The sequence below is a fragment of the Scyliorhinus canicula genome, chromosome 16 (assembly GCF_902713615.1).
Source record: "Scyliorhinus canicula chromosome 16, sScyCan1.1, whole genome shotgun sequence".
Lineage (NCBI taxonomy): Eukaryota > Metazoa > Chordata > Chondrichthyes > Carcharhiniformes > Scyliorhinidae > Scyliorhinus > Scyliorhinus canicula.
In genome coordinates this window covers 88,532,578-88,557,977 of record NC_052161.1, presented here as the reverse complement: position 1 = coordinate 88,557,977, position 25,400 = coordinate 88,532,578, and the positions used below count along the sequence as shown (strand labels likewise).

The 25,400-nt window shown below is 49.9% G+C and overlaps 1 protein-coding gene across 1 annotated transcript in view; it reads left to right on the top strand.

The window, feature by feature from the left end:
- The first annotated feature begins 13,082 nt into the window (after positions 1-13,082).
- LOC119951020 overlaps positions 13,083-25,400 on the top strand; it is an 81,448-nt gene continuing 69,130 nt past the window's right edge. Inside the window, exons 1-10 of the mRNA XM_038774053.1 lie at positions 13,083-13,133; positions 14,822-15,019; positions 17,553-17,732; positions 17,893-18,051; positions 18,206-18,361; positions 18,455-18,604; positions 19,812-19,964; positions 20,409-20,561; positions 22,876-23,031; positions 24,219-24,371. Of these exons, the coding sequence (XP_038629981.1) occupies positions 17,606-17,732; positions 17,893-18,051; positions 18,206-18,361; positions 18,455-18,604; positions 19,812-19,964; positions 20,409-20,561; positions 22,876-23,031; positions 24,219-24,371 (1,207 nt within the window). The 5' untranslated portion in view covers positions 13,083-13,133; positions 14,822-15,019; positions 17,553-17,605. The remainder of the gene's footprint in view (positions 13,134-14,821; positions 15,020-17,552; positions 17,733-17,892; positions 18,052-18,205; positions 18,362-18,454; positions 18,605-19,811; positions 19,965-20,408; positions 20,562-22,875; positions 23,032-24,218; positions 24,372-25,400) is intronic.

Genomic DNA, 25,400 nt, shown 5'->3' with positions numbered 1-25,400 from the left:
GCCTGCGCGCCTAAGTGACCTGGCAATTTTAAAGCTATTTCTTCGAGTGCACGACCCTGCGCGTCCTCGACATAGATGCCGCATCCCGTGATACGCTCACCATCTAAAACCGTGGATGAACCGTCCACGTATATCCTTAGTGGGCCACACGTGTCTGTGTGTTGGGGGCTTTGTCTTGGGTTCCCTATCTTCCTGGGGGGTGTCTTCGCTATGAAGGGTCCTGTGTTGTGTCGAGGTGCTACAATTTCACATTCATGGGGCTGTCCTGGATATTGGAGGTTGTCGGCTTAAAATGTGTGTGTCCGGGTCCGTTTTACCGTAATGTCGCGTCCTTGTAAGAGTAGTGTCCACCTAGCTGCCCTAATCTGGCTAACTGAACCGTCCTTCAGTCGACCGTCTAGGAGTAACTGTGTGGGGGTGTGCTCGGTCAAAATGGTGATGGGGTTGAGTACGGTGATGTAGGAGAAGTATTGCACTGCCCAGAAAACTACAAGGAGGTGCCTCTCGCAGGCTGAAAATCCTTGTTCCACTGGGTCTAAAAGTCGGGAGGCATAAGCCACTGGTCTTAGCTGCTCGTGCCGTTCCTGAAGTAACACGGCCGAGAGGGTCAGATCTGTGCTCGCTTCCTCTATTGCATAGGGGGAAAGGTGGTCTGGGACTTGCAGCGTGGGTGCTGCGCTAAGGGCTTTCTTTAACTCCTCCACAGCCTCTGTATGCTGCGGAAGCCATTCCCAGGGGGCTCTTTTCTTAAGGAGGTCTGAGAGTGGGGCTGCCTTTGTCGCGAATCCTTCGATGTGGTTCCGACAATAACCAACCAGTCCTAAGAACGACCGGAGGGCTGAAACATTCGGGGGAAGGGGCAATTTGACAATCGAATCAATTCTTTTGAATTCGATCTCGCGTCTGCCGTGTGTGATGACTGTACCCAAATACATCACTTTATTTTCCAAAATCTGGGCCTTTCTTGGGTTAACTTTACATCCAATCTTGGTTAAAAGTTCCAGGAGCTCGGCCAGAAGCGTAATGTGCTCTGCCTTTGTGTCTGTCTGCAGTAGTAGGTCGTCCACATACTGTACCAGACATTCGGGGCGGGAAAATTTTTCTAAACCATTCGCCAGCTGTCGGTGGAAAATGGAGGGGAAATTGTGGAATCCTTGTGGAAGGCATGTCCACGTATACTGTTGTGCTTTGAAAGTGAAGGCAAATTTGTACTGGCACGCCTTTGCCAATGGGATTGACCAGAAGCCGTTGCTAATGTCCAATACCGTGAAGAATTTGGAGTTGAGTCCCTGTTTGAGCATGGTCTCGGGACTTGTTGCTACCGTGGGGGCTACTGCTGGGGTTACTTTATTGAGCTCCCGATAATCGATGGTCAGACGCCATGATCCGTCGGGCTTTCTCACTGGCCAAATAGGGGCATTATTGGTGGAGGCTACTGTTCTAAGTACCCCTTGCTCCAATAAGCTACCTATTACCTTCTCTATTTCTCCCTCTGCTTCTAGGGGAAATCTGTATTGTTTCTGTGGTCGGGGGTCAGGTCCTGTAACGTGAATTTGTCCAGTCATTCTGCCACAGTCGTGCCGGTGACTGGCAAATGCTGTCCTGTGTCTGTGTAATACTGCCTTTACTTGTCTGTCCGTGTTTAGTGCAGTCAGGTCAAATGAATAGTCGCCTACTGCGCTAATTCGATTAGCGTACTTTCCTACTGTGAGAGTAGCGGGTGCTCTGTCTGATCTCGCCATTCGCCAGACACACTGGTTAACTGGGTCGAACGACAGGCTATGGGCATTCATAAAATCTATCCCCAGTATGTGTTCTGCTGTCCGGGGAAGATTTACTGGAACGACGGGGTGTTTGGTGGAAAAGGTCCCTAGCTGGATTGCTACGGGTGCTGTAATGTGTCCCTGCTGCGAGTGTCCTGTGAAACTGCTAAGTGTGATGGTGGAGGTGGTCGGCCACGTGTCTGCCTGTGCCGTGGTGGTGGAATTAATCGTGGTGCGGGACCCTCCTGTGTCCCAAAGTAACTCTATGGGCTTCCCTCTAACCTTAGCTGTGACTACCGGTCTTCCGGATTGATCCCAAAGAGTGTCACAGACCCAAGTGGGGGAGCCCGAACACCGCCAGTTCGTCCCGTCCACATTGGTCTGTCCTGACTGTATCCCTATACTATGGATTGGTTTGGCTTTATTCCTATTCAGAGTGCCTGTCTGCTGGCCTCTCTGTGATCTTTGGGGTGCATTACATTCCTTAGCCCAATGTCCTAACTGGCCACAGTTGTAGCATTCAAGCGACTTCTGTGGGGGGCTGTTCTTTCCTTCATTTACCCATGCGGGGTTTTGGTGCGCTCTCACTGCCTGAATGTCCGCTGCAGCCTGAGCTTCTTCTGGGGATTTCACTTTGCCTCTGCCCTGAACTGATTGCTCCCAAGCGCGGGACAATCTTTTCAGGACCCACTTCTCATTATGGGCCTCTTCTGAGGGGTCATAACTGTTGCAAGCACTCTGTCCTGCATCTGTGGCATGGGAAATTATGGTGCGCGTCCATTTAACCATGTTTTCACGGTTCAAATGGGCTCTATTTAAATCGCCGAAAACTGCGTTAAAATGGATCCACAGCCTTCTTGCAAATGCTGTGGGGTGCTCGGTTTTCTTTTGTCGGCACTTGTTAAGTCCTTCGACTGGGTCACCTCGGTTATACCTTATGGCATCTAAAATGGAGGTGTGCATTTCCTCTAGGGTGCCTCCGCCAACGTTCTGTGGGTCGGGGAGGGCTGCTACAACCGATTGGTCTAAGCTCAGAACCGTGAGCTTAACCTGCTCTCTCTCGTCCAGGCCGTACATGGTTGCCTGTTGCTTTACTTTTGCGAAAAATTGGTGGGGGTCTGCGGTGGGGAGAAACGGAGTGATCTTCTCACACGCGTCCCTGAGTTGGGTTACAGTTAAGGGGGTGGTGTAGGTAATATCGGGTGCGCTTTCTGTGGTCGCTTTCCTTTGGGTGGTGACTGGATTCATTGGTGCGGTAACTATCTGATCTGTGGGGGGTTGGGGTGCTTGTCTTTTCTGCTGCGCTGCTGGCGCACATGTTCCCTGAACATAACGCTGCGCTGTCTCGCTTAATTCCTTCCAGTCTGGGGCATTCTCCTCATCTAACTGCGTTCCAAAGGTGCTTTGGAACCCATTTTGCACTGAAAGCAGCGATTGCAGCTCCGCAATCTGCTTCCTGCATTTTGCATGGTCTACTGTACTCTGTCTTTGTTCTGTGGTGGCAGCATGGAGTGCTCTTAAAGCTGCCTTTAGGTCAGAGCATTGCCTCTGCAAAGCCTCTACCTGCTTCTCTGATTCTTCTCTTATCAGGACGGCACGTTGCACGTCCTGATAGGCCTTTTCGTACTGGGTCTGGGAACTGCTGAGATGGGCTAGACAAGACTGATGTGCCCTCTTGGCATCATCCACCTCTCTACCTTTCTCTGCCAACTTCCCTCTAAGTTCCATATTCTCTTTCTCGATGTCCCTGACATCCACTTTACTCATCTGATTTCTCTCTTCTAATTCTGCCCGGAGCGTCTGAACGACCTCCTCTGTGCCTCGCAATTGTGCCAAACAGGACACGATTGCCATCGGCTTGCGTGCTTTACTAAGGTTTTTCTTATGAATTTGAGAGAGGTTCTCCCACCAAGTATGTCCTATACTTCCAGGACCTGTCTCCTCATTCATACAGAACTCTTTCCAAAGGGGCCATCCCTTTCCTTGCAGATACTTGCGGAGTTCCCACACGGGACACTGACTTACTCGGCTACTGCTGGTCGCTGCGACCACAAACCGTTCTGGATTCATGAGGCGTTCCAGTGCCTGCATGGCCATTTTCTCTGACTCACTTTAATTTGGAACAGGGGGTGTTGAGGTTATGTTTCACGAAACGGGTAAGGCTTACGCTATGTTCCGTTCACAAAACTCCCGAAAGTTTGTCGCTACAAAAATGCTTTCAGGTTTTCCTTACAACCCTGTTAGTACGCATGCACTAAACACACTTCCGAATTACGTTTATTCGTTTGAACACCTTGATTACTTGTGATTTCTTTTCTTTTTCTTTACTTGGATTTCGGATTCAAATTTCAGGGTCCTCGACGGAGTGGGGGTGCCACTTGTAACCGCGTCCCGTCAGGAGTCGCCACTAAATGTTGCACGTTTTACTTGAGTGTATTACGCGTTTATTGGAGTGTATTAACACGCCTCCGTTTAAAGGCCGTGTGCTTAACACTACTACAGCTCTGTGTATGTAATTTCTGCTCGGAGTCGCCAGGTGCCGTATTTAGACACCTCACAAGTATATCAAGGTCAGGTTCAAAGTAATAAAACTATACACTGATTAGTAAGTTCAAACAATTGATATTTATTATACAAATATAATAAATACGCATGCATACGCTAAAGACTAATACTTATTTCTACTATTAAACGACTAAATACTTATCTAAGTAGGAACCAGCAAGGTCAGGGGACAAGGCCTTTGTTCCTTTCTGGACTGCACCTTCTGTTCTCTAATAATCGGCTAGAGTATAGGCAATGCTGGGGACACGTAGCGAGCGTTGTTTTGGCACTTACTGAACGATGGCTGGTGCTCAACGGCCGGTGATGAAAGACAGGATCTGGAGGCTGGAGTCGGAGTCAGAAGCGGAGCCGGAGCAAAAACAGCAGATCTGGGCCGGAGTCAACAGCGGGGCCGGAGCAAAACAGATCTGGGCCGGAGTCAACAGCAAGCCGGAGCAACAACAGACAGAACCATGTGCGGGGTCTACCTTTATAGGTCCCCCAATGTCCGTGCCTCTTCGGGGCGGGCCTTTACCTGCCATGTATCGATTGGGCCATTTCCCAATCGATATCTTACAAATCCCCCAATCTGAGGGTCTCTTCTCGATGGGTGGGGCGGTCTCTATGGTGCTTTGTGATGGATACTTCTGGTGCCGTTTCGTCTGGGCGTCCACTCAAAGTATCCATTCAAACCCAAATGTTGCAATTGTGTGGGCCCAGATCTGGATCACCTCATTACTATGCAAAGCGTTGTTGCCATTTACACCTTTGGTTGAGAACTTGCACCTAGCCATAAACTGGTTTTGTACGTGCAGAATGCTAATTAGCCTTCTGCAGACTGCTTGTCCTGCTAAGGCTGTTTTCTCCCTGCAGCCTTAGCAGTTCTCCATTTTGGTAGCCCAGTGTCCATCTTAGGTGGCTACAACGTCTCCAGGAATTAGCCAACCTAAGACACCTTCATCCAACAGAGGATGGATTAATGGCTGCCACCCTCCCTATAACAGGCTGGCACCAGTAGCCTGTATTCCTGTGCTTATCAGTTAGCTCACTATGAGGCTCCAGCCAGTTTCACAGCAGCCTTGAAAGCTGCACTAGGCCTTTTTACTTTGAAGACAACAGATGACTTCAAAGACGATAGTGTTTCTAGTGCAATGTCTTTATTGAGCTGAGTGTTACATGGCTGTCACGAGAAAGGAGATAAGCCAGCGGAGAAGGCCTCTGTAGGGTGCTCTTTCAGTGGGTCGGTTCAGACTCGATGGGCCGAATGGCCTCCTTCTGCACTGTAGGGATTCTATGATTTTATATTACTGGTATAAAAAAAATTATACTTGCGTTTATATAGAGTGAGTATAATACAGATACATGGCCACAATATAGAGTGAATACACAAGGTAAGTGTGTAACAACAGTCCCAGTTTAAAATGTGACATTCTAAAGCAGTCTCATTATCTTTCAGTTAATATATAGTATTGGATAATAATGATCTAAAAAAGTGTACCATTCCAAAGTGCTCACATGCTGTTACAAAGTCTGATTAAAGTAACAGTTTGTTTGTATCCATTGTAAGATAGGCTAGCATGCAATGGGCATCTGTGATTCTGTTCCGCGCCCCCGATTGCACCTGCATGCACAATTATTTCAGTTATTGCAAGTGTGAGTGGGGTTTAGGTATTCCAGATCTGAAGGGACTATCTTACAAGCCTATATCAGGCTCAGCCACCAAAAGAGGGAAATCAGTTTCTCTGTTAAGAGTCCGAGTAGCTCTCATGAGGGGAGGTTACATTTCTTTGTCTCAAACAGTTAACAGGATTTCAGTTACTTTCTAATACTCAATGTTCGGACACGTCACACATGGCAAAACCCCCTACCTCTGTCGGTCGTGGATCCATGTCATTGAAGACTTCCTAAATAAGTGTTGGGATCGAAGAGAAGGATACATCTATAGATCTCCAAATACAAATGGTGTCTACGTATTTGTGTGATGTTCAAAATGGAGTCAGTTCTGTTCTGACCAAGCCAAAATGGAGAAAACCTGGATTCCGAATCCTCAACGGTTCACATTAGCTTTTCTGGAGAGAGATAGACGAGTCTTGCTTCCATGCTGTCAAAATCAAAAGTGAAACCTTGGGACTCTGAAAAACATTCCAGTGGGATAGGGTCAAATCACCACCTGTTACCAGGCAGAACCCAGCCATTTCATTCAATTCATTAGCCACCAGCCAATCACTCAATCTAACACAGTACTGTCGCTGTCCTGGGACTGTTTGATCAGGACATTGCAGTGGTCGCTTTACTCTGTGTCTAGCCCGTGCTGCACTTGTCTTCGGTGTCATTGATGGGACAGTGTAGAGGTTTCTTTATTCTATATCTAACCCCGTGCTATGACTGTCCTGTATGTGTTTGATGCGGACAGGAGAGGCATCTTTACTCTGTATTTTACCCTGTAATTTCCTTGTCCTGGGAGTGTTTGTTGGGAACAGTCAAGATGGAGCTTTACTCTGTATCTAACCCCGTGCTCTGGTTGTGGGTCATAGAGCATTGAATGGTGTCTGTTGGTCAGGAGTATCAGTGAGTGATGTCAATCTGTGTCTTCCCTACAGGTCACGGAGGGACATGTCCACATTCATCCAGACTGCATTACGTGTGCAAGATGAACTTCACTGCTCCCTGTGAGAATGATGATTCCTGTGGTCACTGGGCATCATGCTGTAAGACGGAGTGTGGGCCGAGATGTGTGCCAGAGTGCCTGGCAAAAAGTAAGTGCGCATGCAAGAGACGGAGAATGGTAAACTGGGTCGTCACGTAGAACAAAATCAGGGGTTATTCGTCAGCCTCAATACACTCATTGGAGGCTGCAGTGTCAGCCTCGTACCTCCGTGATAGGAGGCTGTGTGGGAGTTGTGTCACGCAGTCAATGGAGGGCACGATTGGTTTGCCTTTGATAAAAGAGGCTGAGGAGCAAAAGCATGGGTCCAATTGAAGTCTGATGTGTTAGAGAGTCCTTTACATATTCCAATGGTTCTCTGACTAACATCTAAGCAAATCAGAGTGTGAGTCACATATTCTTGGCTGTGTTGAAACGGGCTGGGACTGTCAGACCGTGAGCACATTATCCAGGCACACAATCCCTGGTTGTCAGTAATGAGGGCAGTACGGAGGAAATGCTGGGGTACAGGGAAGGGTGTTGACAGGGTGGGGTAGAACCAACTGGACTGCTCTTGTGGAGGGTCAGAATGAGTCCGATGGGCCAAGTGGTCTCCTTCTGTGCTGGGACCATTCCATGATTCAGACAGAACTGAGCCTTAACCTCGAGGGCTGATTGTGGGATCTTGCTGTGCGTGCATTACTCATCACATTTCCCAGATTGTAACATTGTGACACTTTAAAGAAAAGTGAACCATTGACCAAAGAGCGTTTTGAAATGTCCCTGATGTGGGGAAAGAGACAGGATCAATGTGAATTCCTCCTTTGCTCTTCAGAACCAACGGACCAGTGCCCCACTGAGGACAGACTTTCCATCTTCTGCCAGATGAGCACCGGAGATTCATGTGAAGAGAACAAGGATTGCGATGCTTTCCACACTTGTTGTGATGCCGACTGCGGCAAGAAATGTATCCCCAAGTGTTTCACAGGAGGTGAGAGAATCGTCCCCACCCACTGTACACTGACCCCATTCCCGTCAACATAGGTTAGAGTATTGAGTGAATTAACCCGGGTTTCTGCTCCTGCTCTCTTTCCAATAACACCTGGGTTAGGGAGGGGGGTGAATCATTCAGTGTTCCTGCTCCTGATCCCTGTCTAGTTACCCTGGATTAGTGAGGGGAGTAAATCAGCCAGAGTTCCTGCTCCTGATCCCCATCCAATAACGCCTGGGTTCGGGAGGGGGTGAATCATTCCGGGTTCCTGCTCCTGATCCCTATCCAATAACACCTGGGTTCGGGAGGGGGTGAATCATTCCGTGTTCCTGCTCCTGTTCCCAGTCCGATGACCCCCCAGTTAGGGAGGTGCAGTGAATCAGCCTGGGTCCCTGCTCCTGATTCCTGTCCAGAGGTCACTGGGTTATGGAGAGGAGAGAATCATCCCAGTTCTTGCTCCTGATCCCTGTCGAGTGACGCTTGGGTTAGGAAAGGGGTGAATGTGCCCAGGGTCCTGCTGCTGATTCCTGTCCAATCCCATGGGTCAGGGAGTGGGGTGGGGGGGGGGGGGGGGGGGGGGGGGGGGGGAGTGGAGTGGTTAATCATCCAGGGTTCCTGCTCCTGAATCCTGCCCAGTGTCCCCTGTGTTTGGGCGAGGTGTGAGTCAGCCCATGTTCCTGCTCTAATCCCAGTCTAATGATCCCTGGGTTTGGGAGGGGGTGAATCATACCGGATTCCTGCTCCTGCTCCTTGTTCATTGAGTCTAATGTGTGGTATCAGATTGAACAAGACGGATTTCAGCTTCCCACTGTGATGAATGTATGAAATTAATATATATATGATATGATATGCGCTGATGCAGTAATGATTTTGAGAGTCTGGGGTAGGGTCTATGTATATGTGCTGCAGTAACATGTTTTAAAAGTCCTGAAAAAAATAAAGACAGACACTGTGGCGGCAGAAGGTGCAATTAAGATGTCATAAAAGTGAGATCATTGTTATAATAGGTTCTGCTTTTTTTAACAAAGTAATGACTGATGGGTTTTTGATTTCAGGGCCGTAGATCATTTGATATATTGTGCATAAACGTAAGCAATTAAGTCATGCAAGTTAAGTGAGATTGAGATGATGTGGTGATGGAGGATCCAGGTCTGTACCAGGTGTCTAACAGTCAGTTTTTTGAATTGTGTTAAAGAAAGCTGTGAGCTGAACAACAGTTTCTGCAGATGGTTGTCGGAGATTCAGCATTAATTTGACAGGGTCTCTCTCTCTCTCTCTCTCTCTCTCTCGCTCTCACTTCGTGCTCTCTCTCGTTCTCTCCCTCGCTCTTCCTTCGTGCTTCCCCTCGTGCTCCCCCTCGTGCTCTCCCTCAGGCTCTCCCTCGTGCTCTCCCTCGCACTCTCCCTCAGGCTCTCCCTCGTGCTCTCCCTCAGGCTCTCCCTCGCGCTCTCCCTCAGGCTCTCCCTCGTGCTCTCCCTCGCACTCTCCCTCAGGCTCTCCCTCGCGCTCTCCCTCGCGCTCTCCCTCAGGCTCTCCCTCGCGCTCTCCCTCGTGCTCTCCCTCGTGCTCTCCCTCGCGCTCTCCCTCGCGCTCTCCCTCGAGCTCTCCCTCAGGCTCTCCCTCGTGCTCCCCCTCGTGCTCTCCCTCGCACTCTCCCTCAGGCTCTCTCACGTGCTCCCCCTCGTGCTCTCCCTCCTGCTCTCCCTCAGGCTCTCACTCGTGATCCCCCTCGTGCTCTCCCTCGTGCTCTCCCTCAGGCTCTTGCTCGTGCTCCCCTTTGTGCTCTCCCTCGCGCTCTCCCTCGCGCTCTCCCTCAGGCTCTCCCTCGCGCTCTCCCTCAGGCTCTCCCTCGTGCTCCCCCTCGTGCTCTCCCTCAGGCTCTCCCTCGTGCTCCCCCTCGTGCTCTCCCTCAGGCTCTTCCTCGTGCTCTCCCTCGCACTCTCCCTCAGGCTCTCCCTCAGGCTCTCCCTCGTGCTCTCCCTCGCACTCTCCCTCAGGCTCTCCCACAGGCTCCCCCTCGTGCTCTCCCTTGCCATCTCCCTCGCTCTCTCCATTGCTCTCACTCTCTCACTATCACTCACACCAGTTGTTCTGATGTGAAAAGCCACAGTTTTTACAACGGCGTGGGGGCATGGTCCCCAAAACAGAGAATCCAGCCCCGCATCCCTGTTTTTTGCATGGAATCACTCTTGGAGAGAAATATCTTTCCTTTACGTGTTACAAATTAAAAATAACAAATTGGGATTTCTGTCTGGTATCCGAGAAAATGTTGGGGTCTGGTCCGGAGTTTGTAATACCACAATCAGATATTTTGTGTGACTGTTAGTCTGCCTCAGGAGATCAGAGTGACCAAAGCTCTGGGACAGGAAGTGTGTTAGGTTCACTGGAGAAAGCGGACACAGAGCAGGATCTAGTTCCCAGTGCTCTTGGGATTGGGAGGGTCCCACACTGATGAGATGGTTGTGGTGTGATTTTGTCTCCTCTTATATTTCAGTGAATGGAACATGCCCAGTCTCCAGGAGACTCACAATGATGTGTGACATGACACTAGGAAATGATTGCAGCAACGACACCCAATGTGACATCTGGCAGATGTGCTGCAAAACCAGCTGTGGGGCGAAATGTGTCCCAACATTCATCAACAAATGTGAGCATCAGTTACAGAGCAGCAGACGCGCTCTCATGGGGGAATCCCACACAGACTGAGCAGGAAGGGCCGAGATTCAATGTGACAGTGAACATGGAGCTTCACTGTGTATCAAAGCCCGCTGTATTCCACCCCGGGGAGTGTTTAATGGGAACTGTGTAGATGGAGCTTTACTCTGTATCTAACACCATGCTGTAAATGTCCTGCGCATGTTTGGGGGGCACAGTGTTGAGGGAGCTTTACTCTGGATCGAACACCGTGCTGTCCTGGGAGTGTTTGGTGGGGACAGTGCAGAGAGAACTTTACTCTGGATCTTTGATGGGGACAGAGTGGAGGGAGCTTTACTTTGTCAAACCCCATGCTGTACCTGTCCTGGGAGTGTATAATTGGGTACTGTTGACCTTAATTTACTCTGTAATTGAGGTTATAAAATTTTTATGTCCTGTGACATTTGACTGATTTAGATTTTTATGTTATTTAGTTTTGCCAAAGAAATGTCCAGAAGTTTCCAAAGTGTCGTCTCTCTGCAAGAAAAATGTGACTCAGCCTTGTGAGGATGATGACGATTGTCGTGCTTATCAACAGTGCTGTGACATTGGATGTGGCAAGAAATGTCTCTACTCATTCACACAAGGTGAGCCCGGGTCAGAGAGAGTGACTGTGACATTAAACTGGGTGAATGAGGCAACAACCACATGGCGATAGATTCCAATAGACCCAAGACTGGTAGGGAGGAGTCCATTGGTTCCGAGGCTGCAGAGGCCAGAGACTGATGGACACCAGACTGCAGAGGGCAGAGACTGATGGACACTAGACTGCAGAGGACAGAGACTGATGGAGACTAGACTGCAGAGGACAGAGACTGATGGAGACTAGACTGCAGAGGACAGAGACTGGTGGCCACCAGACTGCAGTGGACAGAGACTGATGGACACTAGACTGCAGAGGACAGAGACTGGTGGACACCAGACTGCAGTGGACAGAGACTGATGGACACTAGACTGCAGAGGGCAGAGACGGATGGTCACTGGACGGCAGAGGACAGAGACGGATGGACACTAGACTGCAGAGGACAGAGACTGATGGACACTAGACTGCAGAGGACAGAGACTGATGGACACTAGACTGCAGAGGACAGAGACGGATGGACACTGGACTGCAGAGGACAGAGACTGATGGACACTAGACTGCAGGGGGCAGAGACTGATGGACACGAGACTGCAGAGGACAGAGACTGATGGACACTCGACTGCAGTAGACAGAGACTGATGGACACTAGACTGCAGAGGACAGAGACTGATGGACACTAGACTGCAGAGGGCAGAGACTGATGGACACTAGACTGCAGAGGGCAGAGACAGATGGACACTAGACTGCAGAGGGCAGAGACTGATGGACACTAGACTGCAGAGGACAGAGACTGGTGGACACTAGGCTGCAGAGGACAGAGACTGATGGACACTGGATGGCAGAGGACAGAGACTGATAAACTCTAGCCAGTTGAGGGCAGAGGCTGCTGTTTCCATTGAACTCCTAGTGTGCAGAAGGAGGCCATTCGACCCATCATGTTTGCAATGGCTCTCCGAAAGAGCAATGTACATATGCCCACACCCTGCCCTATCCCCGTGACCCTGTGCATTTATCATGGCCAATCCACATCACCTACACATCTTTGTACTGTGGGAGGAAAGAGGAGCAGCTGGCGGAAACCCACACAGACATGGGGAGAATGTACAAACTCCACACAGTCACCCAAGGCCAGCATCAATCCCGGCTCCCAGGTAATGAGAGGCAGCAGTACTAACCTCTGTGCCACTGTGCTGCCTCAGGCGTGACTATGAATGGTTTCACAGTTCAGTATGAAAGACGCTGGGCTCTGAAGGCCGGGGTCAGATTTTCAGTTGCCAGATGCAGCTTCACGAGGTTCAGGAAGTGAAAATTGAAAACTACAAGATGCTTGGTTCATGACCCAGGGTGCTGGGGAAACTAGGACCTGTAGTAGTATGACTAGAGGTACTACGGTACCTGGGAGTGCTGAGCCACCATTGGTGGAGAAGGCTCGCTGCTCATTGGCCCAATGGTTTGTAACCCATTGGTCAGAATGTAAGGTATCTCCGCCCATTGAGGCAGGGTATAAGAACCCGTGGTTCCCCTGCAGCTGCCTTTTCTGTACTTGAGCTGCTGGGGAAACATCTTGTCGATTAAAGCCTTCAATTCGGACTACATGCTCGTTTCTGTGGTCATTGATAGTGAATCAGGACCATTAATCCAATGCCTATCAAACTCTGAAGAACTGAAAACACTGAGAGAATTCCCATGGTGAATCCTGCCCCACTATTCCCTCCTGTGCAGACTGGCCCTTATATCCAATTGTTGTCCTTGTAGGTGACAAACCGGGAGAGTGCTTCAGCCCCAGTCAACTGAGCTATGTGTGTAATTCGACCATGGGGAAGGCCTGTAGCAGTGAGAGTGACTGTGGCAAATTGCAGACGTGCTGCTTTACTCCTTGTGGGACCAGGTGTGTCTACAGCTTTTCCAGAGGAGGTGAGTCACGTGGCTGAGCTTCACTCCATGTCTAACCGGTACTTTTCTTATCCTGCCAGTGTTTGATGTGTGTGGTGAATGTGGCCGCTGTAGAGGGAGCCTTACTCTGTATCTAACCCCGTGATGTACCTGTTCTGGGAGTGTTTGATGGTGACAATGTTGAGGGAACTTTACTCTGGGCACAATCTAATGGAAATGTTTCCAAGTGTTTATGTGTTGTTGGGTTTGCTCGCAGTTCTGCCTTTGAATTACTCCCCGCTATCTAAGCACAGTTAATCACTTTTTTGGGGCCTGGGGTGTTTCCTCTGGGTTTAGCCCACGGTAGAATTATTTTCATCACTGGGGAGCTGAAACTGCTTGCCAGACTGGCTCCTCCAAAATCGGGCAACTATTTTCAAATGTGCCTCGATCTCCAGGTGGGATTCCCCACCTATGGGGAATGTCACCTCCTCAAACATTTTCATTGCACCTCCCCACCCCAAGTAATGGCACCCCGCTATGGGGTCACTGAGGGGCCCACTTTTTCAGGCCTTCCCACACCCCATTCCGGCTCCCCTTCTAGACCCCCACCCTTCACCCAACCCATCTTTCAGAGCCCACTTCATACCCACCCTGCACAAGCCCGCACCCACACTTCATATACCCCCTCAACTCTCCCTCCATGCGCACAGCCTCCCTCAGTCCCTGACGCTTGGCAGTGCCATCCTGGCACTCTGGCACTGCCACCCTGGTACCGTGGGCGTGCCCCTACCGTCTTTGTGGTGACACCCAGACACCTTGGCAATGCCTGTGTGGCAGTTCCAAGGTGCAAGCCTGGCAGCCAAGCCAAGGTGATAACATTCCAGTGGCAGGGCAAAGGTCCACGCCGCCTAATCCCTGACCACCCAGGGGCCTCCAATGGGCCGGGGGACCCCCCAGGTTCTGTGACGCCTGGTCCACGAATCGGCACCTGTGTGGCGGCTCACTGCGGAGCCAATTAGATGATGGGAGGCTGTTAGATAGGGTGCTCTTCCTGTTAATAGAGTGGAGATTGGGCCTAACTGATAGCTATTGGTTTCTCAGAGCCTGGTCGGCGTCTGGCACAGTTCCCGATTGCGGACCCTCCCGCAATCTACACGGCTCGCTTGGATTTCTGCCGGGCGTGGTATGGCCATTAAATCATGCCCTCTGTATCTGAGATCGTTGTATATCTAACCTGAGAGTGTTTGATGGGGACAGTGGAGGGGAAGCTTTACTCTGTATCTAACCCCGTGCTGTACCTTGCCTGGGAGTGTTTGATGGGGACAGTGTAGAGGGAGCTTTACTCTGTATCTAACCCCGTGCTGTACCTGTCCTGGAAGTGTTTGATGGGGACAGTGTAGAGGAAGCTTTACTCTGTATCTCAGCCTGTGCTGTACCTCACCTGGGAGTGTTTGATGGGGACAGTGTAGAGGGAGCTTTACTCTGTATCTAACCCTGTGCTGTACCTGTCCTGCGAGTGTTTGATGGAGACTGTGTCGAGAGAGCTTTACTTTGTATCTAGACCCCGTGGCGATACCAGTTTGATGGGGACAGTGTCGTGGGAGTTTTCCTCTTTATCAAACCCTATGCTGTACCTATCCTGGGAGTGTATGATGCGCCTGTGCAGAAGGAACTTTACTCTGTGTCTCGGTGATGCTGGATTGTGTATGTCTCTTTCTCTCACATAGATGATGGGCAATGTCCTCGTCCAGAGTATCTGGCCCGTGTGTGCAACAGCACCTTCGGGAAGGTGTGTGAGTCGGATGGAGATTGCAGTGGTTCCCAAAGTTGCTGTGACGCTGGCTGTCAGAAACGATGTGTTCCATCATCCTTTGGGAAATCCAATTGGGGAGGTTCCTGGTCCGAAAAGAACAGATCCTCAACAGGTCTGTACATTTCTGCAGTGGGTCACATCTGTATCTTTCTCTGTCTCTCACGATAAGTGGGATTCTCCGAAACGGGCGCGATGGCCGACGCCGGCGAACCTCTCCAGCGACGGGCGACCAGAAGTAGCGGAATCCTCTGCATTTCCAGGGGCTAGGAGACGCTGGATGGGTTGGCGCCGCGCCAGCCAGCGCTAAAGGGACTGCACAAGTCCGTGCATGCGCCAAAGGGCCGGCGTAACCCAGCGTATGCGCGGAACAGCCGGCATATTCTGGCGCATGCACAGGGGGTTCTGTTCTCCGTGCCGGCCACGGCGGAGCCCTACAGGGGCCGGCACACATGGAAGGAGTGCCCCCACGGCACAGGCCCGCCCACAGCTCGGTGGGCCCCGATCGCACCCCTCAGGGTCGGATCCCCCCGCGAACACCCCCCCCCCCATCCCTCCCGAGGACCGCCCCAGCCGATTTACCTGCCAGGTCCCGCCGTGTGGGACCATGTCTAAATCACGCCAGCGGGACTTGCCAGAAACAGACAGCCGCTTGGCCCATCGTGGCCTGGAGGATTGCCGGGGGGGGGGGGGGGCGTTGTCAATGGCCCGCGACTGGCGTGGTGTGACTCCGCCCCGCCCAAATACTGGCGGCGGAGAATACGGGAGCCGGTGTTGGGGCGGCAGGACGGGACTGGCGCCGCCCCCCGAGGATTCTCTGACCCGTCTGCCTCTGTCTCTCTCCCCTGTTTATAATTCTCTCAGTCTCGGTCCATCTCTCTTTGTGTCTCTCTTTCTATCACTTTTTCTGTATTTGTCAGTCATTATATGTCTCTCTGCCTCTTCCCTGTCCTGCTCTATCTTCTCTCCCTCTCCATCGTTCTCTCTTTTAATCCATTTGATTCTCTTTCTGGTCCAGTCTCAGTCTCTCTCTCTCTCTCTCTCTCTATCTCCATCCATCACTTTGTATTTTTGGTCCTGTCTCTCTCACACCGTCACTCTCTCTCTCTCTCTCTCTCTCCCTCTCACTCTCTCTGTCCCTCTCTCTTTCTGCATTTCCCATTCCCTGTCCCTCCTTCTCGCTGTGTCATTCTTTCTCTCTCTGTCTCTCTGTTCCTGTCTCTCTCTCTCCGTTTCACTCTATCTGCCTGTCTGTCTTTCTCTCCCTGTCTCTATTCCTTTCTCTGTCTTCCTCTCTCTGTCTGTCTCTCTCCCTCTACGTCTCGCTCTCTGCCTCGCTCTTTGTCTTTCTCTCTTCTTGTCTCCCTTTTTCTCTCTCTCTCTTTCCATCTCTCTTTCTGGCTCTCTGGCTGTCTCTCTCCTTCTTTCTCTCTGGACCTCTCTTTGCCACTCACACAACATCGCTCTCTCTCTATCTGTCCTTCTCTCTCTCTCTATCCCACACTCTATCTCTCTATCTACCTCTCTCTTTCTCTATCTCTATCACTTCCTCTTTCCCTTCTCCTCTCTCTCGATGTGCAGCACGGTAGCATTGTGGATAGCACAATCGCTTCACAGCTCCAGGGTCCCAGGTTCGATTCCCGGCTTGGGTCACTGTCTGTGTGGAGTCTGCACGTTCTCTCCGTGTCTGCGGGGTGCTCTTTCCAAGAGCTGGTGCAGACTCGATGGGCTGAATGGCCTCCTTCTGCACTGTAAATTCTATGATGTCTCTCTCTTTTTCTAATCTCTTTGTCTCTCGATCTGTCACTCTCTCCCTTTGTCTCTCAGGTTTCGTCTTCCGCTCTCTATCTCTCTCTTTGTCCAGGTATCCGTCTGTTTTCCTCTCCCTTTGACTGTCTATACATGTCTATCTCACTCTCTCTCTCACCCATTGTCTCTCAAGCTCCAACTCTCACTCTCTCTTTGTCTATCTATCCATCTCTTTCCCTGTGTCTCTGTCTATCTCTTTGTCTCTCTCCAACTCTCTCTTTTCGTCTCCCTCTCCATCCCTCTCTCTGGTTCACTCTCCGCTTCTTCTCCGTCTTTCACTCCAGCTCTCTCTTTCTCTCTCAAGCAGTCTCTCTTCTGTCCATCTCTCACTCTCTGTCCCTCTCTTTCTTTCTCTCTGTCCCTCTCACTCTCTCTGTCTCTCTGTTCCCGTCTCTGTCTAACTCTTTATCTGTCTTGCTTTGTCCCTCTATCCGTCGCTCTCTCTATGTCTGTCCCCATCTCAGCTGTCTCCAGCCTTAACCAATCTCGTGTTTTCATAGACTGGTGGACACCAGACTGCAGAGGACAGAGACTGATGGACACTAGACTGCAGGGCGCAGAGACTGAGGGACACTGGACGGCAGAGCGACAGAGACGGATGGACACTAGACTGCAGAAGACAAAGACTGATGGACACTAGACTGCAGAGGACAGAGACTGATGGACACGAGACTGCAGAGGACAGAGACTGATGGACGCGAGACTGCAGAGGACAGAAACAGATGGACACTAGACTGCTTTAGACAGAGACTGATGGACACTAGACTGCAGAGGACAGAGACGGATGGACACTGGACGGCAGAGGACAGAGACTGATAACCAATCTCGTGGTTTCATAGATTGGACTGCCAAGAAGTGTCCTGATACATCCAGTCTGGATCGTGTGTGCAGGATGAACCACAGTCAGTCCTGTCAGGATGAGGAGGATTGTGGCAAGTGGATGCAGTGTTGTGAGACTTCCTGTGGCAGAAGATGTGTCCACTCCTTCATGGGACAGCAGCACAGTCCGAAATTCTCAGGTAAGAGCACATTGTCAACCTGACCCAGCAAAGTATCAACTGTGTCTCAACAAAGATGAATGAAAAGACAGTGCCAGCTGACTGGAGCTGATAATGTAGCATGCTGATGTTGAGATCCTCGCTCCCATCCAATTCTCACCTCTGTCTCTCCTTTCTCCAGATCTGACAGCAGGGCACTGTCCTGCCCCACACCGCCTGTCCACAATGTGTGAGCTGAGGTACGGGGAGCTGTGTGAAGATGACGACGATTGTTATGCCTGGCAGACCTGCTGTAACACCACCTGTGGCAGACGGTGTGTCCATGTGTTCCATGGCAAGGGTAAGTAATCAATCGAGACACTCGCTCCCCTCCTAGATGCTACTCATTAGCGATGGAGGTTACAAGGGGACTGGAAGAACCAGTGGGGTGAGTGGGAAGCGACGTCCAGATTAAACACATCAAATTGAGCCGTGTATCACTGTTCACTCTACAGGTGGTGACCGGAGATGCCCAGAATCTTCTCGACTGACTCACATCTGCACAATGAGCTTCAACACCCAGTGTCACAATGACAGCGACTGTGATGGTTGGCAGACTTGCTGCAATTCCAGCTGTGGAAACAGATGTGTCCCCAAGTTCCTGACCAGATGTAAGAAATCGCTCAGCTTTCCTCTGTATTTAACCACACGCTGTCGCTGTCCTGTCACACTTTGATGGAGTGTTTGATCTTTGTGTCTTCCAGCTACCCAATGTCCTGCTTCCAGCCGTTTGGACAACTTCTGTGAACTGAAGCTCGGAGATGTGTGTGAGAGTGACGCTGACTGCTTGGCCTGGTCCTCGTGCTGTGATGCCGAGTGTGGAAAGAGATGTGTTCCTCGCTTCTTCATGTCCCGTGAGTGGTTCAGAGGGTTTGTGGTGCTTGGAGTCTATTCATGGAGCTCTGAGTTCATCACCAGCTGGGAAGGGAGTGTGCGAGTGGGAGTGTGCGTGTATCGGTTTGTGCGTGGGTCGGAGCGTGCGTGTGTCGGAGCGTGCGTGTCTCGGGGCGTGCGTGCGTCGGAGCGTGCGTGCGTCGGGGCGTGCGTGTGTCGGAGCGTGTGTGTTTGTGTTTGTGTGCATGCGTGTGCATGTGAGAGACTGAATGTGAGAGATGAGGCTAACTCAGCATAGAGCGGTGTTAGATTACTGGACCAGAATTCAACTTTAATTATGATACTGGATGTGAACCACCAAAAATATTTGAATTTTGTAAAACTGTGTGGAAAGGATATGCCCTCTCAGCAAGTACCTTTTATGTGAAAACAAACTAATTTAAACACAGAATTAACATCAAAGGAATAGCTTTACAATTAACATGTAAATAATTCTTAAATAAAAGAAAATCTTTAACTTACTATCTGAACCTGCCACGAACTTGAATTGAGCAACCCAATCCAAATCAAATGCCACTGACAAATAAAGTTAATGATACAGGTTACTTGCTCATCTGTGCAGACTTTTAAAGAGAGAGAGAAAGACCCTTTTCAGGAACAACCAAATAATCCTTCTGTCTTGTCAGACTCGAATCCCATGGCAAACCGCTGTTCCACTTAAAATATTCTAGTAGATTTCAAACTACAGTCAGATCTGGCTCCTCCAATTAATGACGTTCTCTGTAACCCATTAAGATGCCCCAGTACCAGACTAGTTGGACTAAATACTGACCCTCACATTATCTATCTCACAGGGAACCAGCCAATATATAAACATCATTCTATTAAACTTTTATCTGTGACCAACAAAGTGGTTTGAATAAATGATTCCCTCACCTTATGACTCCTTAATTACAGCTTTAGGAGACACACGGCCTGTATTTTGAACCAGGGTTCTTAATAATATTACTGCAAAAGATTGCAAATACAATGTATATAAACATTTCTACATTAATCAGACTGGCGATGGAACCTGTTGCCGAGCTGTTTCACCCCTGACTCCAATTAAAGATGTGCGACTTCATTCGTCATTAATGTGTTCCTGAAGGAAACCACTTTGCTTGGATTCTCCTGAGGGATCTCTCCATAATTGGTTTTCCTGACTGATCTCCGATTTCTGTATTCCAGGGGATGATACCTGTCCAGCGCCCCACCGTCTCACCCCAATGTGTGATCTGAAACTTGGAGACCAGTGCAGCGGAGATGATGATTGTGATGCTTGGCAGACCTGTTGTGACACCAAATGTGGAAAACTCTGTATTACCAGCTTCATGGATGACGGTAAGCATGGAAATAGCAGAGCATGGGGATAAGGAAGAAAGTAAACAAAGAAGAGAGGGCAAGAGAGAGACAATGAGATAGTTTGAAGCAGAATAAGAGAAAAAATGAAGCAGAATATGGCAGAAATTGACACTCAGCAAACAAGAGAGACTTATAGCGACAGAGAGAGGGAGAGCGAGACACACTGACAAAAAGGAAAGAGAAACAGACAATGTGAGGGAGAGACAGAAGAATGCTTTGATCAAAACAAAATGTTACGTACTGATGAAGAGAGTGTGAAACAGTGCAGCACTCCTTCGATATGGTCCTCTGACTGTGTGATACAGTCTCTGTATTGATCGTCAGACAGTGCAGCATTCCCTCCGTACTCTCTTTCCGACTGTAACCCCTGTTTTGCTGTGTGTAACTCCCTCCACCTTTAACTCACAACATTTTCTCATGCAGATGAAGGAGATGAATGTCCCGACTCATACCGAGCGAGGAGGATCTGTGCCAGCAACTCGAGTGAATCTTGTAATGATGATGAGGACTGCAGTTCCTGGAAGCAGTGCTGTGATATCGGCTGTGGGAAGAAGTGTGTCTACTCTCGCTGGCACAGTAAGGACAATCCACAAATAACTCACTGCACAACACAATTTAACTTTGACTGACAAACAATAACAGAAGAGAGCTGCAGGATCTGTCCAAAGGAACAGGCCCCAGGATATAGACCCCTGTGTACGACACAATACTAAGCTCCAGGACTCTGTGTGCGATTGGTTAAGGAACTTGGGCGGGATTCTGCAGGAATCGGCAGGGCGGGCAGCTCCGGCGCGAAGGAGGGGCGTGAACCACTCCGGCGTCAGGCCGCCTCGAAGGTGCGGAATCCTCCGCACCTTTAGGGGCGAGGCCAGCACAGGAGTGGTTTGCGCCGTGCCGGCCGGCACGCAACAGGTTTGGCATCACGCCAACCGGCGATGAATGGCCTCCGCCGGCCGGCGCGAGTTGGCGCATGCGTGGGAACGCCAGCATATGCTGGCGTCATCCCAGCGCATGCGCAGGCTGGGTTCATCTCCACGTCGGCCATCGCTGAGATCCACAGCAGCCTGACGCGGAGGAATAGAGTGTCCCCGCGGCACAGGCCCGTCCGTGGATCGGTGAGCCCCGATTGTGGGCCAGGCCACCATGGAGGCACCTTTCGGGGCCAGATCCCCCGAGGACCTCGGAGGCCGTCCGCGCGGCCAGGTTTCACCGGTAAGTGCCTCTTGTAATTTACGCCGGCGGGACCAGCTTAAGATGGGCAGCGATGCGGCCCATCGCGGGCCGGAGAATCGCCAGGCGGGCCGCTGATAGCGGCTGCCGACCAGCGCGGCACGATTCCCGCCCCCACCAAATGCACGGCACCGGAGAATTCGGCAGCCGGCGGGTGCAGGATTCATGCCGTCCCCCAGCGATTCCCCGACCCGGCGGGGGTGCGGAGATTCCACCCCTTGTGTCTAATTGCTCACAAATTCCAGTGTCCTGTGACTGATTGGTCACATGACCAGCGACTATGTGTCTGATTGGTCACTTCCCCCTTGGCCCTGGTGACCTGATAGAGGTCCACAAGATTATGAGGGGCATGGATAGAGTGGATGGGCAGGCACTCTTTCCCAGGATGGAGGGGTCAGTCACCAGGGTGCCTCTGTTTAAAGTCCATGGGGCAAAGTTTAGAGGAGATGTGCGAGGCAGTTTTTTTCCGCAGAAAGTGGCGAATACCTGGAACGCGTTGCCAGGGGAGGTTGTGGAAGCAGATGCATTAACGTCGTTCAAAAGGCATCTTGGCAAACACATGGATAGGGTGGGTATAGAGGGATAGAGCACAAGGAAGTACTAAGGGTTTTGGTATCATGGCCGGTACAGGTTTGGAGGGCCGAAGGGCCTATTCCTGTGCTGTATTGTTCTTTGTTCTTTGTCTGTAGCCTTGTGTTTGATTGGTGACATGATCCAGGGATATGTGTGTGATTGGTCACATTGTCTGTTGCCCTGTGTCTCGTTGCTCACCTGATGAATTGTCCTACGTGTCCTGTATCTGGTCACATGCTGCAGCCCCGTTAACCGATTGGTCACGTGTTGTATTAGGCCAGAATTGTCCACCACCTCTCTCCACTTCACCCAAGGACACGCTCAGTGGATATTGAGAATGGTTCACCCATAATCCTCTACTCGCTGTCCTGCATTTTGTCCAACATTTACCAACACAACTTAAGTTGCCTGGGTCCTGAATTCTGGAATTCCCTCCTTTTATAAAAAATATTTTTTTCATAAATTTTGGGTGCCCAATTATTTTTTTCCAATTAGGGGGCAATTTAGCATGGCCAATCCTCCTAACCTGGACATCTTTGGGTTATGGGGGTGATACCCATGCAGACACGGGGAGAATGTGCAAACTCCACATGGACAGTGACCCTGGGCCGGGATTTGAACCTGAGTTCTCAGTGCCATAGGTAGCAGTGCTAACCACTGTGACATGGCCGTCCCTGGAATTCCCTCCTTAACTGCCTCTGCAGCTCTTTCCTCCTTTAAGAAATTCCTTATAAACTGAGTTCTTTAACTAATCTTTTGGTCACCTCGCCCTAATATCTCCTCGATTATCAACACAAAGAAAAGCTGGAGTGAACATGAGCGGACAGCACACCAAGAGGCCATTCTGACTTTCATGTCTGTTCCAGGTCTTTGAAAGAATTGTCCAATTTGTCTCTCTCCTGCTCTTCAGTATCTCAAAGGCCTTGACGTCCTTCCAAAAGTGGGCAATGGGCATTTGAACACAACCTTCCAGCTCACGCTGAAGCAGTGATTTATAAAATGTTTAAGGAGGAATCTTTAGCTTTTGTACTTTGTACCTGTGTTTATAAAGGGCCAGTTAATGATCTCTTTCTGTCTTCCGATAAAGAAGAGAGCGATCAGTGTCCATCCAGCAGCTCACTGAGCAGAGTTTGCAGCTTGAAACTCGGAGATGAATGTGAGGAAGATGCGGACTGTGACCATTGGCAGATGTGCTGCGATGCTGGCTGTGGAAAGAGATGTGTCTTCAAGTTCTTCAAAGGAGGTGAGGAATTCCACAGAGTGGATAATGAGGAGTCAGTACAGTGTGGGGGGAACTGAGAATTCATGACAGTGTGGGGAAAGTGAGGAGCCATTACAGTGTGGGGGGAGTGAGGAGTCATTGCAGTTTGGGGAAAGTAAGGACTCATTACAGTACGGGGGAATAAGGTGTCATTACAGTGTGGGGGAGGTGAGAATACATTTACAGTGTGGGTGAGTGAGGGTTCATTACAGTCTGGGGGGTGTGAGGCGTCATTACAGTGTGGGAGAACTGAGGATTGATTAGAGTGTGTGGGGGAGTGAGGATTCATCACTTGCCAGTTGTTATACTCGATGCCCCATCCAATGAAGGCATGCATTCCGTAAGCTTTCTTGACTACCTTGTCCACTTGTGTTGCCACTTTCAAAGATCTGTGGTACTGTACACCCAGATCTTTCTATACTCCCACAAAAATGCATTTCCCCACATTTGTCCGGATTAAACTCCATTTGCCACATCTCTGCCCAAGTGACCAAGCTATCTGGGTGTGACCATGTGACCGGTCAGACACAGTGAGTTCAGTGTGGGGGGGATAGTGAGGATTCATGATTGGGGGAGTAAGGAATAATTTCAGTGTGGGGGAGATTGAGGAATCGTTACTGTGTGGTGGGAGTGAGGAGTCGCTCCAGTGTGGGTGAGTGAGGCGTCATTACAGTGTGGGGGAGATTGAGAATTTATTACAGTGTGGGGGGAATGAGAATTCATCAGTGTGTGGGGGAAGTCAGGAGTCATTATAGTATGGAGGGACTGAGAATTCATTACAGTGTGGGGCGACTGAGAATTCATTACAGTGTTGGGCGACTGAGAATTCATTACAGTGCGGTGGGTGTGAAAATTTATTATAGGGTGGGGGGAGTGAAATTCATTAGTGTGTGGGGAAGTCAGGAGTCATTACATTGTGGGGGGAGTGAGGGGTGTGGGGGGAGTGAGTAGTCATTGCAGTGCGGTGGAACTGAGAATTCATTACAGTGTGGGGGGGAAATCTGTTGTCATTACACTGTAGAAGGAGCTTTACTCTGTATCTTTCCCTTTGCTGGAGCTTTCCTGGGAATATTTGAATGTTACAATTGAGATTCAATCTATCTACCTGCAGAAAAGGTACCTGAGATTTGATACATATTTAAGCCAATCTGCTTGTTGTTTCCTAACAGAGAATGGCAGCTGCCCGGCTCCCAGCCGCCTGCGACCCATGTGTGATGTAAATTACGGAAAAGATTGTGAGGATAATGATGACTGTGATTTGTGGTTAACGTGCTGCGATGCTGGCTGTGGGAAAAGATGTGTGCATCGCGCTTTCGGAGACGGTAAGAGGGACAAACTGTCCCAGCAACCTCATATTGAATAGTTCCAGTTCATACATAGGGGGAGATGGTGACATAACGGTAACATCGCTGTACTCGTAATCCAGAGACACAGAAGAATGCTCAGGGAAAATGTGTTTTAATCCCTCCATGGCAACTGGTGGAATTTGAATTGAAATCATAAATCCAGAATCTAAAACTATGATATAACTATCATTGATTACATAAAAACACATCCGATTCACTAACGCCCCTCAGAGAGGGAAATCTGCCATCCTTATCTGGTCTGGCCTCCATGCTATCCATAGTAATGTGGTTGAGTATTGAGGAGAATTGCTCACCACTGTGGTGATTGTATATCTGTGTAGATGCAATACAACTGAGCAAGAACTAGAGGGAGCACAGGAGAGATATAAATACACACAAACAGGAAGTCAGGACACACTTCACAGGAACGGGAGCTGGTAGCAAGACAGATTAGCAGCACAGATGTAACTTTAAGTTAAGCACTGAAGAGAGAACGAACTCACAATAAAACATATACTTCAACTTTAAGACAACAAGCTTTCTTAAGACACAAGGAACAACACAACCACCACCTTCTCAGGGCAATTAGGGATCGGCAATTAATGCCAACAACCCATTCAAGAATAAAGATTTCTTCAATTCCCAGCTGGAGCTGCTCAGTTCAGTTTGGATCCTGGAGATTTCTCATTCGATCAGATCATGGCTGATCTCATTGTGGCCTCAGCTTCACCTTGCTGTCTACCCCGCCCATACCCTTTGACTCGACCTTGAATACATTCAATGACCCAGCCTGTGCTGCTTTCTGGAGAAGTAAATTCTACAGCCTCACACCCCACACAGAGAATGAAATTATCCTGATCGCCAGTCGTCAAGTCATAGTCTTTCCCCATGAGGGGGAAACATCATCCCAGCATCCACCCTGACAGGCCCCATCAGGATCTTGTATTTTTCAATAAGATCATCTCTCATTCTTCTGAATCCAATGGAGACAGACCCAAACTGCTC